This window comes from Piliocolobus tephrosceles, chromosome 1 (genome assembly GCF_002776525.5).
Source record: "Piliocolobus tephrosceles isolate RC106 chromosome 1, ASM277652v3, whole genome shotgun sequence".
In the NCBI taxonomy this organism is placed as follows: domain Eukaryota; kingdom Metazoa; phylum Chordata; class Mammalia; order Primates; family Cercopithecidae; genus Piliocolobus; species Piliocolobus tephrosceles.
The window spans coordinates 114,368,819-114,388,996 of NC_045434.1; the positions used below are offsets into that span (position 1 = coordinate 114,368,819).

General features: G+C 35.6%; 1 protein-coding gene across 11 annotated transcripts in view; it reads right to left on the reverse strand.

The window, feature by feature from the left end:
* The window catches only part of NTNG1 (netrin G1), a 355,336-nt gene that overhangs the window by 147,648 nt on the left and 187,510 nt on the right, over window positions 1-20,178 (reverse strand). For all 11 annotated transcript variants that reach the window (XM_023197193.3, XM_023197195.3, XM_031936583.1 and 8 more), the window contains exon 3: window positions 18,990-19,630. In XM_023197193.3, coding sequence (XP_023052961.1) covers window positions 18,990-19,630 — 641 coding nt within the window. The remainder of the gene's footprint in view (window positions 1-18,989; window positions 19,631-20,178) is intronic.

The following is a 20,178-nucleotide window of genomic DNA, read 5'->3' on the forward strand; positions in this document are numbered from 1 at the left end:
ATGGGGACTGAGACTCTGAGATGTTTAAGTTATGTGATTTTTCTAAAGTCTATCAAGGAAGCAAATGGAGGAGCTGGGATTTGAACCCAGGTCTGTCAGCCTTAAAGCCACTCTCTGTTGCCTCTCTATGTAAACCAGAGTTCATTAACAAACCACACTTGATTTTTTCTGATTTTAGTTTGTATCAAAAACTTACCTGTGGTGTGTAATTTCCTCTGGCATCTCATTTTGATAGTAAAATAATATTGGAATCTTTATATATGTTTTTGTTAGTAGAAAAATCTGATAGAATAATCAATATCAAGGAAAGGAGCAAATAATCAAATTGCAAAGAAGCCTCTTGGTTTAAACTCATCAATGCTAAACAAATACAAAATGTGTAACCCTGAGAGGCATTCTTTTGCTTCTGCAGGGCTCTTGCTTTCCATAAATAACATTTATATTTAATGAAAACAGGATTAACTTTGTATTGAAAATTGAGTCTTTCATTCAGTCTCATTAAACAACATGTGGTCTTGCAAGTCCACATTTTACTCAATATTTCTGGGTGTCTGAAACCACCTCCATTGTGAATCAGTTTTTTGGATATGCCTATCTTAGGGAAAGGAGAAATAAAATACGTCTTTCTAAGTGTATATACAGATCTGGTACTAAAATAAGGCAAAGGATAATTTCAACCATTAGATAATCAACCATTTAAAATGATTAATAATGAGAATTTCATTTAGCTTAATATAACATATGGAGATAATTGTTTAGAAATAACCTTGAAGAAATTGAGACTATCAGAATGTCCTCCAGAAAGCGTCTGTCCTCCCAGAGGTCTGGGCTGCTGCTCTTCCTCCTCCCTGCTGTTGCCACAGTAACTTATGCACATCCTTATCACTGCACAAACCATGATGCTTTATAATTTTTCTCTTGAAGTACCTGTCAACTCATCCAGATGGTAGCAACTTGAGGACAGGGACTCTGGCTTTTCATCTTTGTATCTCTAGCAACTGGAACGCTGCCAGGAACTATTATGCTAAGCACAAAACACTTAAGAGTTTACATTTATTTGTATTATATTTTACATTCTTGAAAGAGAAGTAGGTAGATATTATTTTCCATGTTACAGTTCTGGGATAAGAATTCACGTGATCTGATTCCCAGCTAAATAATGTTTTACCCCTTTATATTCCTACCAATTGTCATGTTCTCACAAAGCTAACAAAGCCATTTCTAGTTTACTAAACATAACTGCTTATTCTTTTCTTTCTTAGTCCACAAACATAAATTATTACTAAAATAGCAAAATGTCTGCATGGCATTAACAGATTTAATTAAATGGTTACAACTATTTGCTAAATGAAACTTTTTCCTTTTTAAATTATAGTAGATTTCTCACTTTCTCTAGAATATTTTTCATAAAAGTATATGTTATACATTATAGGATCCTTGTATTTTAAATCCTATTTAGTGCAGAGGTTAAGAAGGTGGTTGCTAGGGTCTCCTTTGATATTAGCACTATACACTTTGGTTGCCAGGGTCTCCTTTGATATTAACACTATATACTTTCCAGCATGCTTCATCACTTCCTTTAAATGGGTCACCCTGGAACACAGAAGAAGCCCCATCTGATAGATTGTAACCTGCTAATTTCCCAAATTAACAATGGCTTGAGAAGAGGGAAGATCTGAGAAGCAAAGAGAATTTGAGAGCCCCTAGTGGAGCTGGAGGTCTAGCTTTGAACCAGGAAGAGTTATCTGCTGCATCCTTGTATTCCTCCATCCATAGTCAGCAAGGTGGGAAATAATAATGGTCCTAAAGTGAATGTGGATGGGATTCTCAACTGACTTGCTCTTCCTGGGAGTGTAGAATACTGTACCATGCTGTTAAAGAGCTCTATTGCACCTCTCGAATTTCCCACAAAAATGCCACTTCCTTTTTTCTTTCATTTTTTTAAAAACACTTTTCCAAAGAAAAACAATATATTTTTGTAATATACTTTCCATCCAAAATCCTATTTCCTTTTTTTTTAAGTTTCTTACTTTGTTTTCTCTTTGTGTTTTATTATTATTATTATTATTATTTTTAAAGTTTTGGCCAATGCTGCTGCCTCTACGTACAGAATCCTATTCTTTGTGGTTATACTATTGGTGAGTTTTCCAGCTGACTATAATACCAATTATCAATGGCTGAAAGCATTCAGGATTAGACGCTGTGTGAGAATACTTTCTAGGTATTCTGGGGTCCTTCAAAAATATTGGAGCTGCAATTGGTAAAGATAATAATTGGTGACATTTGTTTATTTCTAAAGAAATATTTGTACTTGGATGGAAATTTTAAGATGTAAAATAGCAATTTTGTGTAGTTGTACATCATCTATAGGTCAATTTACTCATACATTCACTAATAAATACCTATCACTGAATCTCCTCTCTACATTTTTTTAAGTTAAAATGTGAGCTCAATGTAGGCTCAAATAGATAACCTTCTCAACTCCGAAAATAATATTAATGATACCACCACCCGTTTGGTTCCTGAGTATGAAAAATTTGAGGCCGGGCGCGGTGGCTCAAGCCTGTAATCCCAGCATTTTGGGAGGCCGAGAGGGGTGGATCACGAGGTCAGGAGATTGAGACCATCCTGGCTAACACGGTGAAACCCCCTCTCTACTAAAAATACAAAAAATTAGCCGGGCGTAATGGCGGGCGCCTGTAGTCCCAGCTACTCAGGAGGGTGAGGCAGGAGAATGGCGTAAATCCGGGAGGCGGAGCTTGCAGTGAGCTGAGATCCGGCCACTGCACTCCAGCCTGGGCGACAGAGCCAGACTCCATCTCAAAAAAAAAAAAAAGAAAAATTTGATCAAATTTTATAGATACATATATCTCCCTCTTCTATCCTTCACTACTTTTGAACTTGGGCCTCTTCAAGGGGAGCCATTGCTCTGCACCCTAACTTTAGAGAGTCCCATACGTCAAAAACAGGAAAACACAATTTTTTTCTTTCTGTTATTAATTTTTTTTTTTTTTGAAATTTTGGTAACAGAGTTAGCAGATACAAGTTATGGGAGCGGGACTTGAACACGAAACTCAACCTCTCTCCTTCAACCTCTGGACTTCTCCAATCTCTGCTGGAAGATGCAGGGCCCAGCAAGCTCCAGTGATTGGTAGTAGGAGAAGGAGGGTGAGAAGAAAAACTTAAGCTTGCGCTTGTTTCTTGTCATTGTTCTTTTGGCTTTTTGCTTTTCAAAAACATTAGAAACCCCAAATCATCAAAAGTAGATGTCTAGGCAGATTACTTACGTAATGGTGCGTCTTCCCTCCCCTGAAATTGAGTGGTATAGTTTTGGCTTGATTGTGTAGGACTTTTGAGACATTCCTCATTGAATTGTTATTTTTTGTGATTTCTCTAGAGATTATGATGTATATCCTTAATTTTCTATCATTTATTTATAGCCAATATTCTACTATTTCATTTTAAATGCAAGAACATAAACCACAGAGGTCCATGGACTCCCTCTTCCTATGTTTTATGCTGTGGCTGTCCTATATAATACACCTATATACATTATAAACCTCACAATTAAGTGTCATAATTCTTGCCTTCAATAGTAACATGTATTTTAAAGAACGAATGAGGAAGATAGTCTTTTAGATTTACCCTTATGTTTTCAATTTCCAATATTGTTCATTGCTCCCTGAAATTCTAAGTTTTCACTTGATATCACTCTTTTTGGCCTGATAGGCTGATAATGAATTCTCTTGTTTGCTTTTATCTGAAAATATATTTAATAAGCTTTCATTTGTAAAAGATAATTGCACTGGATATATAATCCTAGGTTGACAGTTTTGTTTTGTTTTGGTTTTCTCTCTCAGCACTCTAAAGATATTGTTCCATTGTTTTCTGATTGTGATTGTTTCTGATGAGAATTTTATGGGTTTTTTTTTTTTGCATATATATAATTTGTCTTTATTCTCTTGCTGCTTTTAAGATTTTCTCTTATCATTGGATTTCAGTGGTTTGCATATTAATATGAGTGGGGTCCGCTTGATATTCATGTTGCTTAGAGTCTGCTGTATTGTGTGTCTTGGAAAAATTTTAATATTGCTTCCCCAATTATTTTTGCTGCTCCATTCCCTCTTTTCTCTCTTTTGGAACACTTATTACACATATATTGGGCTTTCTGATATTGGTCCCATGGTCTCTGAGGCTTGGTTCATTTTTTCTACCTTTTTTCTTGCTATTCATCATGTTGGCTACTTTCTACAGATCTTCAAGTTCACCGACTCTTCTGTCAGTTCCTATCTACTGTTAAATACATCTAGTGAAATTTGTTTTGAAAATTAAGATTTTTTTTTTAGTACTAAGATTTCCATATGGTTACTTTTTAAAATAATTTCTATTTCCCTACAGATATTTTATATCTTCATGTTTTAAAAGCATATCTTCTTATATCTATGAGCATAGTAGCTGCTTTAAAATCTTTGTGTGCTAATTCCAGCATCTGGACCATGTTGAGTTTAATCTTACTATCTTTTTTTCTAGAATGTGGGTCATCTTTTAATGTTTTCTTTATTTCTTGAGTAATTTTGGATTATATCTGGACATCGTGAATGATACTTTGAGAGACTCTGGATTCTGTTATGTTCTCCTGAAGAATATTGACTTTGTTTCATTTAGTAGGCAGGGAATGTAACTAAATCCAAACTGAGCACTCTGTCTCTTCTGCAATAGCAGCTGAAATTTCAGTTCAGTTATTTCAGCTTTAGCTAGGCTGTTGGGAGACTGGCTCATACATTGACATCTGAGGGATTAGCCAGAAATGTAGGCAGAGTTTATACACAGTATTTGGAGTTCCTCACTTCTGGCTCTTTCTTTTTCATATTTCTTGCTTCATATTTTGGTTGCCCCAGTTCTGTTGTCTGGTTTTCAAAGCAGTATGAAATAGGATTTTCCATCTGGGCTTTAATTGCACCTGCCTTTCCCCATTATACACGGCACAGACTTAGGCCTGAAGGTCCTTAGAGAAAAGCAGAAAAAAGGAAACTCACTCAATACCTTTCCTTTCTTTAAAGTATCATCTCCCCTTTGGTATCTGCCTGTGTCTGGTCATTCTCCAGGGTCTTCAAGTAATTGTTTTGATATTTAGTTCAGAGCTTGTAGTTGATGGGCACAGGAGAGTCAGCATGATAGGACATGCTTGGTTACTGCCAGAAGAAGAACTCTTGGTGTAATTTTGGGAGGTGCTTACAACTATCTGGAAATCCTGAAAGGAAGAAGTGAATCACGGAAGAGGATAAATTTCCTGGCTTTGCCTCCTAGCTGCTTGCCTGGGTAAGTTTCCATCCCAAGTTCATGTAGATCCAGTTACTACTTATGAGTCTTGGGTCAAGGACATAGTTTCTACCTTCCTCCAGCTCAGGCTTGCAGCAGCAGACCTAGCTCGGGAGAGGTGATGGCCCCTTTTGTCATACTGTAGGGAGTGAGCTATGGGACTCAGGATGGAAACATGAGTCAAACAGTGGTGTAGTTTAGCTTATATTTTATACATATTTAGGCATATGGTATGTGGGCTCATATTTTTATTTTTTTTCCCCAACCTTGCAAATGTTAGGGGCAAACCTACTTTCTGTATTATTAAAACCTACTTTTCACATTTACTTCTTCCTTTCTCTATCCACAACCCTCATGTTTCATGAAAGTTATTTCAACAGTCAATTACGTCCCTCTTCCAAACCATTTTATGCACGGAGAGTAACACAGTCTTTTAAGTCTTTTTCTAACATTGGCATTATCTCCAACATAGACCACTTTACAAGGGCCTATAGTGGTTCCAATTGCTTACCTATAGTATGAAATCAAAACTCAGTCTGATATTAAATATCCTCCACTACTATTACGATATCTGCCCCTTAAGCTCCCTTCCTCTCTGTGCTTCATCGTTCCTATACACAGGAAATGTTCTTTGATTAGTTACATTCTGGCCAAATTCTTTCTCTAAAACTTATTTTCTGTTGCTTCAAGGAGCTTCACATCCTATTTCCTCCAACTAGACCCCTCATCGTGAAGACCCATACAAACTTGGAAACCTATTGAACATCTTCCTCCATCTCAAAACCAAGAATAACATTAAAAGTGGGAAAAGACTAGAATATTTCATAAGGACAGAGAAAAAAGACACATGGATATATGTCAGAATTTCTGTGTTTTACTTTGCTGAGTCAAGGAGTATTGTTTGTGCAGTTACTGATTTTTTATTTTGTTAAAGTACACATAACACATAATTTACTATTTTAATCACTAATAGACAGTTTTGTGGCATTAAATACTTATACATTGTTGTGTAACCATCATCATCATTCATCTCCAGAACTTTTTTATCTTCCCCAACTGAAACTTTGTGCTCATTACAAATGAACTCTTCTTTTTCATCTGCCCCCAGCCCCTGGCAGAAACATTATACTTTATCTCTATGAATTTGGTTACTCTAGGACACTCATTTAAGTTGCATATCATGCAATATTTGTTATTTTGTGACTGGCTTATTTCACTTAGCATAATGTCTTTAAGTTTCATCCATGTTGTAGTATGCATCAAAATTTATTTCCTTTTTGTGGCTGAATAAAATTACACTGTATGTATACATCACATTTTGGCTTTCCACTGATCCATCGATAGATACTTGGGTGGCTCCCACCTTTGGCTATTGCGAACCATGCTTCTATGAACAGAGATGTACAAATATCTGTTCAAGCTTCCACTTTAACTTCTTTTGGATATATACCAGAATGGAATTGCAGGATCATATGGCAATTTTATGTTTAGTTTTTGAGTAATTGCCACATTGTTTTCCACAGTGTCTGTACCATTTCACCAGTATAGCACAAACATTCTAATTTTTTCATGTCCTTTCCAAACATATTATTTTATTTTTTTGAATAATAATCATTCTGACAGGTATGAAGCGGTATTTCACTGTGGTTTTGACTTGCATGTCCTTAATGACTAATGATCTTGAGTATCTTTTCCTGTGTTTATTGAGCATTTTTATATCTTCTTCGGAGAAATGTTTATTTAAGTCCTTTGCTCATTTTTAAATTAGGTTTTTGTTGTTGTTGAATTGTAAGAGTAATTTATACATTCTGGACAAAAATCCCCTATCAAATATATGATTTACAAATATTTTCACCCATTCTGTGGGTTGCTTTTTCGCTTTGTTGATAGTATCTTTTGATGCACTAAAGTTGCTAATTTTGATGTTCAACTTACCCATTTTTGATTTTGTTGACCGTGCTTTTGATGTTATATCCAAGAAATTATTGCCAGATTTAATGTCATGAAGTTTTTTCCCTTTGGTTTTTTCTAAACGTTTCATAGTTTTAGCTCTTGCATTTAGGTCTTTAACGCATTTTGAATTAATTTTTGTATATGATGTAAGGTAAGGGTCCAACTTCCTTTTTTGGTTTGTTTTTCTTGCATGTGACTATCCAGTTTTCCCAGAATCATTTGTTGAAAAGACTGTCTTTTCCTCACTCAATGGTCTTGGCAACATTGTTGAAAATCATTTGACCATATATGTGAGGGTTTATTTTGGGACTGTCTATTCTATTTCTTTGGTTTGTATGTCTGTCTTTATGTCAGTACCACACAGTTTTGACTACTGTGACTTTGTAGTAAGTTTTGAAATAAAAAAAAAAAAGAACAACAACATAAAAACCCCAGTGAGGCCACTAGCTTTAGTCTTCTTTTTCAATGTTATTTTGGCTATTTCCAGGTTCCTTAAAATTCTATATGAATTGTAGCATGGATTTTTCTATTTCTGAAAATATCATCATTGGTATTTTGATAGAGATTCTATTAAATCTGTAGATAGCTTTGGGTAGTATTAACATCTGAACAACATTGACTTCTGATCCATGAACATAGGATGTCTTCCCATTTATTTGTGTCTTCTTTAATTTCTTTCAGCACTGTTTTGTAGTTTTCAGTGTACAAGACTTTTGGATTCTTGGTTAAGTTTATTCTTAACAATTTTATTATTTCTACACTATTGTAAATGGAATTGTTTTCTTAATTTCCTGTTGGACCATTCATTGTTAGTGTATAGAAGCACAACTGATGTTTGTGTGTTGTGTGTAACTTTGCTGAATTTTAACTTAATTTTAAAAACTATTTTTTTCCTGATGATACAATGAGTAAAAAGAAAAAAATAGAAAATCACAACTAATTAGATAAAAACTACCCACAATTCCACCAGTATTAGCTAGCTATATTTGTGTTGTCTCATTCTCTCTTTTTTCCTCCTTCTCATAATTAGCCTCATACTACTAATATTTTTAATCCTATTTTGCTACTTAAGAGTATATAATTAACTTCAATTATTTTTATAAAGACATATGTTCATAAAAGTTTCAGCAGATACATGTATATAGTTGAGTTTGGTCACTGCCTGTTTCCATGTCTCCTCAGCTCAAACTCTTTGAAACCCCAGTTTTGAACCTATCAATACGTAAAGGCATCATTTACAAGTTGTAAGGTTTTTAAGTAGCATTTCAAAACTCCTTGGTTGCTAAACTCAAGAAGCAAACATCATTTGAAGACAACCTTGGGACGTGGACGTATAGTGATATTGCGATTATACTAAATATTGCTTGAGAATGCGAGCAGTTCATTCCTTTTCATGGACTTCTCCTCATCCAGGAAAGGGATTAAGGGTCACAATTTTTGATCTTAAAAGGACCAATCAAACATATAATAAAAGAAATTGTGTGTATTTGAGTGGAGTGGTATTCATTTAACCTGAGTACATATATTACTCTGTTATCTGAAGTAGATTTATTTTATTCTTTAAGTTTGGACTATTGGTTAAAGCCTGAAGCTTTGCAATCTGGTTTATTGGATGAAGCGACATAACCAAAAACAATGGGCTAAGTTCCAATTCCCTTGCAGTCTTGTGTGGGGAATATTTAGAGGTGGCCATAGCATACCTAATGGGAAAACCGTCTTCAGAAAGGTCCTCTACATGATGCTCAGAAGGATATTCTGCAATCATTCTCTCATTCCATCAATAAATATTTATTGAACTCTTAATGTGTACCAGGCCCAGTTGTAGGCATGGGACGCAGATCAGTGAGTAAAAGTTCCATCTGGGTCTAAATTCTAGTTATGCAACAGTGTCATCCTTGACTAATTCATTTAACCATTCTGTTTCACATTTGAAAAAGGAGGAGTTATATTAAATTATTTTTATGTTTTTTGCAATGCTATGACTCTATGTGGCATACACCCTGTCTATACAAATCCATTATAGGAGTTCATGATGCCATCTCCTTCCAACCTGCTAAATGTCTGACCTCTTAGACTTTCCCCACCCATCATCTCTTGGCCCACCCTCCCCTCATCTGTTCCCTGTTGCCAGCAGCACTGGGGTATCTATAATTACACATGGATATCACCAATACGTTATAACAGCTTTGCTTCCCTGATATTCTGGTGGCACCAAATGAGTAAAAGCAGCCAGGACAAAAATACAATTCCTGGACAAGGTGATATCCCTTAGCTGTATACAATGTTTAGTTTTACCAGGCTCTGATTGTTATTCATTAACAGTCCTAATCAGCAAAAGAAAGGCAAGACTCATTTAACTAAAATTAGCTTGTGGTTTCAAGAATATCCTCCAAAGCAAATGAAAAAAAGAAAAAGAAAAGAATATATTAAATACTGGTTAATCTTATTTTTCTTTAAATGCATGATTTTAGCTCATTGCTGTAATTAGAATTTGAGGCGCTTACATATGGGAGGAATAAAAATCCTTTAGCATCTCCATTTATCTACAAAATACACCAGATTGTACCACTTGGCATTTCATTTTTCACATCTTTGCTGACTCTTCCATCACAATTCCACTAGCTTAAAACAAAACAAAACAAAAATTCCTATTTATTCCAATACAGTACTTAATTTCCTATAATTCTTAAAGAAAGATGCATAGTACTCCAAGGTTCAAAAAATTAGAGTGACAGTTAAAAAAAAAAAAAGAGATACTCTCCACTGAGGTTAGTCTTTCTCTAAGATAGTCTCACTTTTTCACCCAAAGTAGCAGTAATATAGGGAGAATGGTAACTAAAGTTGAAACTTGCTTGAAAAATCAATCTGTTCTTAGCACTGCAAATAGTTTAAACACACACACACACAAACACACACATGCACACACACACATGCACACACACACACGATGTTTTCATGTATTTCCTTCAATTTTACAAAGAGTCCAACAATGTTGGAGCTTGAAGACACCTTATTACCCTTACATGAGTTCTGTGAATACTAGTTGTTTAGGGGTACTAATATGTTTTTTGACTAAGTAAGTTCTAGAGGCTCTGTCTTCAATAAAATAGAAACGTTTCTTTACTGTAGGACACCTCAGGGTCTTTAATATATGAATATACATTGTGATTCTCATAGAAGGAAGTATTGGGATCAAAAACATCCCAAATGTTTTTGACCATCTTGGACTTTATTTGAAGAGTACATTCTGAGAAATAGTAAGCTAGTATAAAAATCTCATTTTGTAGATGAGAAGACTCTGATTATGGTAACTATGACCTGTTCTGAGCTCACAAAGAATTATTAGCACAACTAGAGTGAGAATCTATTTCTCTTGTCTCTTAGCCAATGTTTCCTTCTAAAATAAGACAGACAATGATTTTAAAATCCTAATGACTTGTCCTCTATCCTCTAAATATAGTTATAGCACAATATCAGTTGTCTTAGGTACCAGTCACAATGCAAGAAAGAGCCAATGTAGTAACTACCCTACTTTTATAATATTCTGGACCAGTAGGGTTTGTGAGACTCCTATTTCACATATTTAAAGCCTTTCCATCCATTTTTTTTTCAATGTTTTTTAAGGGGAGTTCAGAAATAAATTTATATGCCAACATAAGTAATTTTTAAATTTTCCTTTCCCCTTTGCTATTTATTAACCTTGTTTAAATGTAGTTTTCCTACCTATAAAAGGGAGGTAGAAATAGTAACCATGAGGTTTTATGAACTGCAGTCATTTCTGGTTAAACAAATATATTAATTCTAAGAGTGGCTTATTGAATTGAAAATATAGACCCATATTTCAACAGAATCAATATATCAATCCAAACAATCAAATTACTGTGATAAAATTCATGACATTAACACATTTGTTCTTGTATTTATTTGGAGAATGAATGGAAATAGTCTCTTTACTGAACCATTGATCACATAGGTCCCAAAACACTCTTACACTAAGTATCACACAATGGCCAACATCTCCTAACATGTTATGAAAAAACTCCGATCCTAGGGACAGAAAGACAGCAAGACATTCCGAAGATGCATACCACAGATTTAGGATAAAAAACAGGGCTGCAGAAGTTGGTGTATTCCTGCCTTCCATTGTTTAGGCATGCAGATGTAGCTGGAATGTAGCTTCCCTTACAAATGCTAAGTTAAATGAGAGAAGAAATTATTTTATTTATCCATTTTGTGGTATTTTGCTTAAATATCCTTATGTTTCTTAAAAAAGAGACATCTTTCCTGTAATGACCCACTAGCTTAAAAAAATCTATGGCACTAGGGAATTAAGGATAAAGAGACAAGCTCCTAAACCAGATTGTTTTTCTGCATGCTAATGAATTTCATAATTTAAATGGAGGAATTATTAGATACATTGTCTCCTTGTAATAGTACAAACCTCAGAGGAAAATGAGCTGCTTATGCATATATTCTCTTTATAATTCAAGATCTTCTAATGGATTTTAAAAATATACCCCAAATCAGAATGGCCCTCAGTTGTCCACTTACTATGGGTGCATACCATAAAGTCTTTATTCTAAGTGTTTCCACTGGAGTTAAGTAGCAATGTTTTATGTTGCTTTTTAATTTTTAATTATAATTATTATGCTTTTCATTTGAATACTCTTATTTACTGGACTTCATTCTGCCTTTTAAAAGGAGAGTAAATTAAATTTTAGTGGAATGGTTTAATATCCATTTAGCTTGAAAAAAAGGACCTGGTGGACAGAATCATTGATTACATATTTATGAAATGTTATTATATGAAAGAGGCAGCACACTTATTCACAACAGTTTCAGAAGAGAGAATGTGGACTTACATGTGGAAGTTAAAAGGAAAAACATATTGCCCTCACTTGAAGTATGAACTTGCTTAAAATAAGCGAAAGTAGTTGGCCATTTCCAAGTTCATCCATTAAGATATACTACTTGTTTTAGTGTTTGATGATGCCCATTAGTTGAAAGCAGGTGTACATACTAAAAGTTTATGAAGAAATATGGGAGAAAAATTAACATTGAGAAAATTCAGCTTATTTTTGTCTCCCCATAGAAAAATAAGAAGTTATCACCACAATTTGATTCTAGTAGTAAAACACCTAGACTTAACACAATGTGACAAATGAGCCCAATCACACATTTGAAAGTTGATAAAAATGAAGTAAGAAGTTAGAGTTCAGATAAACCCAGAGCAGCCTGGTGTAATAAAACACTGAGCCAAAAGCCAGGCAGTGTAACTCCCAGAACATTCTAAGACGGGCAGAGTCATAAGATGTATTGATTCACTGTTGCTATTTAAAGATGGCTTCTTTGGGAATTTTGGGGGTCTTCTACATATACTGGGCTGACCTCAGGCTGGTGTGACTGTAAGAGCATAATGTTTGGAAAAAGCCTAAGGTTTGTCGTGAAAAACCTGATTTTACCACTTTATTATGTGTGATGTTAAAGAAAAAGTCATGGCACTTCTCTGGTCCTGAGTTTTGGCCTATGTAAAATGGGGTTAACCAACACCTGCCTCACAAGTGTCCTGTAAGTACTAAAGGAAATAAGGTACCTGACAAGAATTTTGTAAATTGAATGCTATACAAATTTAAAGGATTATTACTTAAATATGAGTGGGGACTATTAGAATGACATTAACTCAATCCCTTCTCTTTGAATTTTCTCAGATTATTTCTCGATTTCCTTCAGAAATTACCTTTTACATAGTAATATTCCACAGGATTCTGTAAATGTTCTATAATGGTCATTTATAACCATGAACAAAAAAAAATCCTCATTATCATCGATTCTCAAAACGTCCAACATCATACATAAGGTAATAATTCTCAAACCTATATTTGAGCTCAAATCTCTCTCTACAACATTAGACAAGTATGTTCAAATCCTTAACTAGAATTTCTACTACTTGAAATGGCACAGTAAATTAACTAACTAAATCATGAATTAACTAAAAGCCTATTTCAGTATTTATTCCCTATTTTAGTTTTGACCCCACCATCCAATTCACTAAGAAGTCTTCCCCAAAATATGACTGGTCAACAAGTTCTACTGACTTTGTAAGCAAATCTGAGACCACTGCCATATGATGGCTCCTGTGGAATGTATAAAGCTTTTCTGGATTCTCTACTTGAGCAATAGGGCTTGGAGCTATAGTTGCTCCACAATCAAGCAATGTTATAGCTCTCCAGTCTGCACCATTATACCAGAATAGTCTTTACTACAATTGCCTTAAAAATATTCCTCACCTGCAGTCAATTAATATGGAGACGTCATATGATTTTGGGTTTCTTATGACATAGGAGACCCAGAGAGAAAGACGTAGGAATCCTTCAGCTTCCTGGACATGCTGAAGAGAAGATGGTAGGGCATCTTTAGGACTCTTAACTCCATCATTTCCTTACTGCTTGGAGTTCCTTAACATGCTGTGCTGTTTTTAGGTATAATTTGTCTGCCTAGGATATCCATTCTCCCCTGGCTGCTTGGCACAATAAAACCCATATTTTAAGACGTCATACATGTCACATCTTTATCAAAGGTTTTACTAGTCTTTCCAGATTACATTAGTAGCTTCTCTGTTACCACAGCACTTTGCATATTCACACAGTAAAAGCACTTAACCCACATTATCATCATTTTTTGTTGTTGTTGTTTATAAAGTCTGTGTCCCTTCTGGATATCAGCTCCTTAAGAGCAGAGACTACGCTTGGTGCATCTTCATCTGTCTACCATCAAAGCCAGCATCTGTTCCAGAGTGGAGGATAAGTATTTATTGATGACAGAAAGCAAGAACGTGTTATAAAAAGCAGAATCTGTTAAGTGGCAGTAAAGCCCAAACTCAATAATTGAGACTAATTGGAAAAGAATAAAGGTCAGGCTCAATGCTTAAAAAGTGTTTTTGTGGAATGCCTCTTACATAAGAGGTAAAAAGTAAATATTTCAGATTTACTTCAGTTGTGGTTAGGAAAAAGATTTAGGGAACCTTCAAAATAACTGATAAGCTTTCTCTAATTAGCAAGTCACTTCTGTGGTTACACAGTTTTTTCCAGAAATTTAAAAAGTGCTCTACTGCTTTTATACTTTTGAATTTCCCCAAGTGTTCTTGCTTACCTGACATCACATCTTTTTGCACTAACCACATGGAAGCTGTGCTTCAAGAACATGATGTCAGCTTCACCTCGTTCTAATTACAGCAAATACAAAGGTAGTGACATTCAAAGAATAAGGGTTTACACGTAGAAGCTGGACTCCTGAGAGCGACGTTGGGGGCCTGCCTCACTCCTGGCACCTAGTCATAGTGGCTCTGGCCCTGGCCCTTTGCAGGTCCTGGGATTAGGCAGGGAGAGTGTGATTCTGAGCAGGTGCAGCCATGAAGTGAAGATCGCACCAAAAAGTTTGTCGAAGTGAAACTTCTGTGCTAATATTCCAAGGCTTCTTTCTTGGAGGTAAACAATGGAAGTAGAAAAAGGAAAAAATACTGTTCACTATTATGACAGTCAACTGCCTATAATGGAGCCTGAGTAGGCACTGCAAGGGGTAAGAAATGTGTAACGACCATTGAGAAAAAATGACCGATAATTACCTTTAGGAATATTTTGTTAAAGGGTAAATACTGAAGATGTTGATGGGAGTTTTCCAGGCCACTTTCTTCAAGTTCTTACTGTTAAAATAGAATTTCCACTGTCTTATGGCTAAAATCAGTAACTTGATATGTGGCTGATAGCATATCTTAAAAATAAATGAGTAGATTACTGAAGATTCATTTGTCTTTCAGATTTACAAATTATTACATTAAATCACATTATTTCCTTGAAACTGTTTACCTCAAAAAAACAATAAATAATGTTGAGTTTATATTCCATAAAATCTATGCAGCTGACAAATACATTGTTCATTTTTTCAATTATTTTAATTATGGAAAGCTTAGAAGGAAACAAAATACTTAAAAATCAAAGCTTCCAATGGTGTAACTAAGAAAATATTTTGGACATTATCTATATTTAACAGCTTTTGAGTTTAACCCCCTATCTGTATAAAAAGATGTTCAGAACAAACATCTACTTCTAATTTCTCCTCTCACCCCTCATCTGAGTAGATTTTATTTATGCATTAGATGACCTTTTTGGCCATTAGAACCATCTTGCTTCAGCAGTTAATTAACATAAGTACCATAATTTAATACAGTTAATGCTACTTGATGCCCTTTAATGTACCTTCCATTAGTGATATTATTGTAGTATTACCCTGTAAATTAAAATGAGATCAAGACTAAGAGAGCCGCTCTTTAATTAAGGTACTGGCACACTGCACTCGTCTATTATTCACTGGAGAAAATCACCCTGATTTACTGAAGCAGGACATCCATAAGTCAGAATTAGTCCATGTAGATTATTAGGTTTATTGAACAATGTAAGTACTACGGAGCTGCTGAAATTGCCAACAGCCATGTTTCCTCTTTTTCCTTCATTATCTTAATAAATACACAATGAGGGGAGTGAATGGAAGCAAAATAAGTATGTGGCAAAAGATAAATAAATTTTTTATGATGAGATTATACTTTTTTCTTACTAGTAAAATAGGTATCAGATGTGTCACATTCCGAAAAGAACATAAATGCCACATTAGTCTAATGTCAATGAAAACACTTTTTTTCCATCAAACAACACTAGCCAGTATAAAACAAACACATGGGCACAGAAATGAAGAATTGAATCTCACAAGCTCAGTCATCTCAAGCAAAGATCAACTATTTTTGTCTCACAGTTTAAGATTTCAAGGTAAAAAAATTCTGAATTGTGTCCCCTATACTATGGATGTTTACATCTGGTTTCCATTCTACTTTCCCAAAATAACTTATGTCAATTTCCACATTGTGGTGGGGGTGGGGATAGAAGTAACAAGTGGAAAAATATCATTATCAAGATCAGATATAGACCTGTAAAGTCATGTTAAATGTTGCAATCATTTCATGGGATGGTGGGGGCTGGGGCAAGGAACAAGAACTTCAGTTGTATTTTGAAAAGTGCACATTTATGAGAGCCTTGAAAGGGAAACTTTAGAACTTTCATTTAGAGATCATCAACTAATATTTAATCCTTCTATAGATGATTTGTTATATAAGAGAAAGACAATCTAGATCATTAATCTTACTGAAACTTTCAAGGGTAAAATAATTAGATCAGCTTCTATGCTGAAAGGCCCCTGAACCAGACTATAGCTCAACATTTCCCTTCACTGGCTCCATCATCAGCAGATCTTCTTTACATAACTTAAAAGCTGGAGATACGCCCAAGCCATCAGACCTTGCTTCTTTAGTCCCTCCCCTAAGACAAAAATACTCCAGCCATCTGGTGCCTAGTGCAGTACATGCCAGCATCAGTTCTGCCCTGAGGATTTGGACAAAGTCTGGAGGTGACAGAAGAAGACCTTATGGAAGGGGCTCACCTCTACTGGACCTTTCTCGTTTGCCCAGCTGCTTCTCTTCAGCTTACAGTTGACTGGTGAACAAGAAAAGACAGAGGAGCTGAGTCCAGGGAAGGAGGGAGGAGTCCTCCAAACTCCTCAGAACCACTGAAATACAGTTGGAGGACATGACTAGTCTGGGAGATGGAAGAAATGTGATAGATCTGAAGGGATCTACATTTCCAACATACCACCTTTAGAAGACGGCATGCTTGACAGCAGTGGAGAATGCACAAAAATGCCTTTAGCTTTCAAGTTTATTTTACACTTTCTTTTAAATTATTAGCGGAAACAAAATGAATACTAATAACAAAAATAAGCATCAGCAATAGGTTTTTCCCAACCAAAATACTTCAGAAGTTTGCCTTTTTTACAAGTGGCAAATAAAGGTATTTGGAGAAGTGGAGGAATAAGAATTTGGGCTCAGATGAAGTATTTCTTAAACTGCAAGGAAACTGACCTAGATGAATCCACCGAGCAATGTAGATTACATTAGGATTAAAATCCAAATCTTAGTTTGTTAATTTTTTTACCATTATTCATGTAGATGAATTGAATATTTGTTACTTCATTGTGGCAAGCTATAGTTAATAATATCAATATCAACTATTTTCATATATCATACGTCCCCAAGAATAAGATCCTGGAAACTAATAGTCTTTTGCTAAAATGTTCATAAGTATAATTGCTGTGTATTATTATAAATAGCAAACTCATGTTTAAGACAACAGCTGCATATTGCCCTGTCATGTACCCTGCTAGTAATACATGAACTATCCTCTACAGCTTAGAACTCACAAGTTCAATATTGTTCTGCTTTAAAGACATATTCGTTATATACCACGAAGACCTTGGTCAAAAGTTTTAGGAAAAGCTTCGCAGATAAAGGCTCTTGATTCTTCCATGAGGAACATGAAGCTAGAAAAAGCTGAGAGTAGATGGCCACCAGTTTCTGCTACTTTTCCACAGCTAAGACTCTGAAACTTTTGACCCCACACTACGGTCAAGCCCACCACTCCATTCTGTGTTCCCACTATGGTCTTTACCTTAACAGCAGTGACCTTTCTTCCAGCACACATAGGTAAAGCAAATCTCTGACAGACCAGAAAGTCTCAACACTTCTCCAGTTTCTGAGAACTGGGCTGCCTAAAGGATGCTGGCAGTCAATAAAGTGAATCAATCCTGCCTTATCTGTTTGAATTTTATCATTAAATATTTAAACCTACATGATATATACTATTTATATTCTTATCCTCATATATTTCCATTTAAAGATATCTTGGCCTTTTTACTGGGGTGTTATTTCTTTGCTTGCCTTTCCCTTTGCTTCCATTTGCTAGATACTCTGCTTTTACCTTTAGTTTTCCCACTCATTATCTCATGCCTCCACTCCCATCAGGTGGTCGTTTTGATAACATACCACACTTAAAAAGCTGGTTGAAAATCTGTATGTGGTGGTTCTGGTTCTCATTATGGAAGTTTTTCATTTAAACATCTTCAAAGTTCTCGGAAATTTGCTCAATTTTGTCTCTAGTATATTATCAGAACCAAAGCTATCCCTGGCTGTGTTTAATTAATGTGTTTAAACTCTGTCCATTTGTTATTGATCTATAAGAGGAAGGGAGCCCAACTCAGGTCTATATTTTAAATGCTAGTATATCTTTTTGACAAAATAATATCCAGAAACATGAAAAGTAGAGCTTGTCCCAATTTAACAAATATTTCCTATATGCTATTGATTCTGATTTAATAAATTTAAAGAAATATAACTCGAATTTCCAGATATTTTTGTGCAATATTACACAAAACATAAATCGACTGTTGTAGCATGTTGAATCCCCGCTTTGCGTTTGTAAACAATGGTATGTTGTGTTTCTAGTTTTTTAGTTCGTTATATGGCAAATAGTTTTGCTTCCCCTGGCTTCATTGCCTTAAAGACTTAAAGGACCTCCCGACCCAGGGAGTTACTTTTTAAAATTCACTTTTATTTAAAGTCTGAAGAATCATGCCAGGTTCAGTGACAGCAAGTTTGGGATTACGAATTACTGCTGAGGATGAGGGGTCTTAGAATACCTTCGGAACCTACTTCTACACTAGAGTTCCCGAAGAAAATGTTGCAGTAGAAATCTACAAATGTGACTTTACAGCTGTGAGACACTCTGGCGTTTTCTGTGGACACACCCGTTCCCATTGAAGGCAGACAGATTTTCTCTTACCTTCCTCGCACCTTTATGTCTGAGATCGCGTAAAAGTAGCGTGCCAAGTGTAGCTCATCTACAAATATTTCCCCAACGGCTGGTCTTAACAGCCTTATCCTCAGGTCTGTGACTGTAAAGAAATCTCTGAGTTTCTTGGTTGTATCCAGCTGTCCGTAGAGGGAAGCCATATTGCGTAGGCGAGGTCCAGCAAAAAACGCGAACCTGTCTTTGATTTCAAAGTGGATTATTTTGCTATTTGTTGTATACCCTGTTGAGTACTCTTCTGTGCAAATGATTTCTAAGACCGTATGCTGTGATAAATCCTTCACGGATTTAGGATCCATGTGAAAAGCATCTAAACAGTCTGTGGCATAATACTGATAGGGCTGCCATGTTCGTCCATAATCGAGAGACTTCTCCAGGATCATTTGGTCTGGACGCCCCGATTCAAAGGTAATAACTATGTTGTCTGTTAGCTCAATGGTTTTGCTCCAAGACAGAGTGATGTTAACCTGGAGAGGCTTGGGATACTCCTTCCAAGTGGCAGACTGCCAAAATGTGGAGGGATGTCTTCCTTCAAAATCAAACATCAGCTCAGGGGGGTGTGCCAGCTCAGGGGTACTCGCATCACACTCATTATTGCACATGTAGGGATTACCCTATGGAAGAAGAACAAAAGAGGGTGCATCAAAACACTGGTTTGCCACAAGTCTTGCCATATTGCTGCTGCTCAGTAAGAGGCTAGAAAAGGAAAAAAAAAAAAATCTGTTTTCAGTAATCATTTTTATTTGCCCTAACTGGATTCTCCTCTTTAATAGCTTTAAAAAAAAAAAAAAAAAAAAAAAAAAAGCAACATGGTAATTTTCTTGTCTTGTTTCCTTCCATGTGCTTTAAGAAATGAAAACAGTTTATTTATCCCATATGTGTTAGATCCATAATGTGGTCACAGAAGCACAAAGACACTGAGCAACTGTCTAACAGCTCAATACCTCTGCTTCCTCTTAGAAAGATGCTATAGAAAAGCAAGGGAAATTTCTCCCTGCCTGAAGGACATTCCTGAAGAGTATACTTCTTTAAAAAGTCGTTTTTTAAGCAAAGCTTTAGAATGAGCCATGAACCATAGATACCTGTGTTCTGTGGGGGAGACAATACCCCCATACCACATTCAGCCTTTTTTTTTTCTTTGGCTTTCTCTGAAATCCATCAT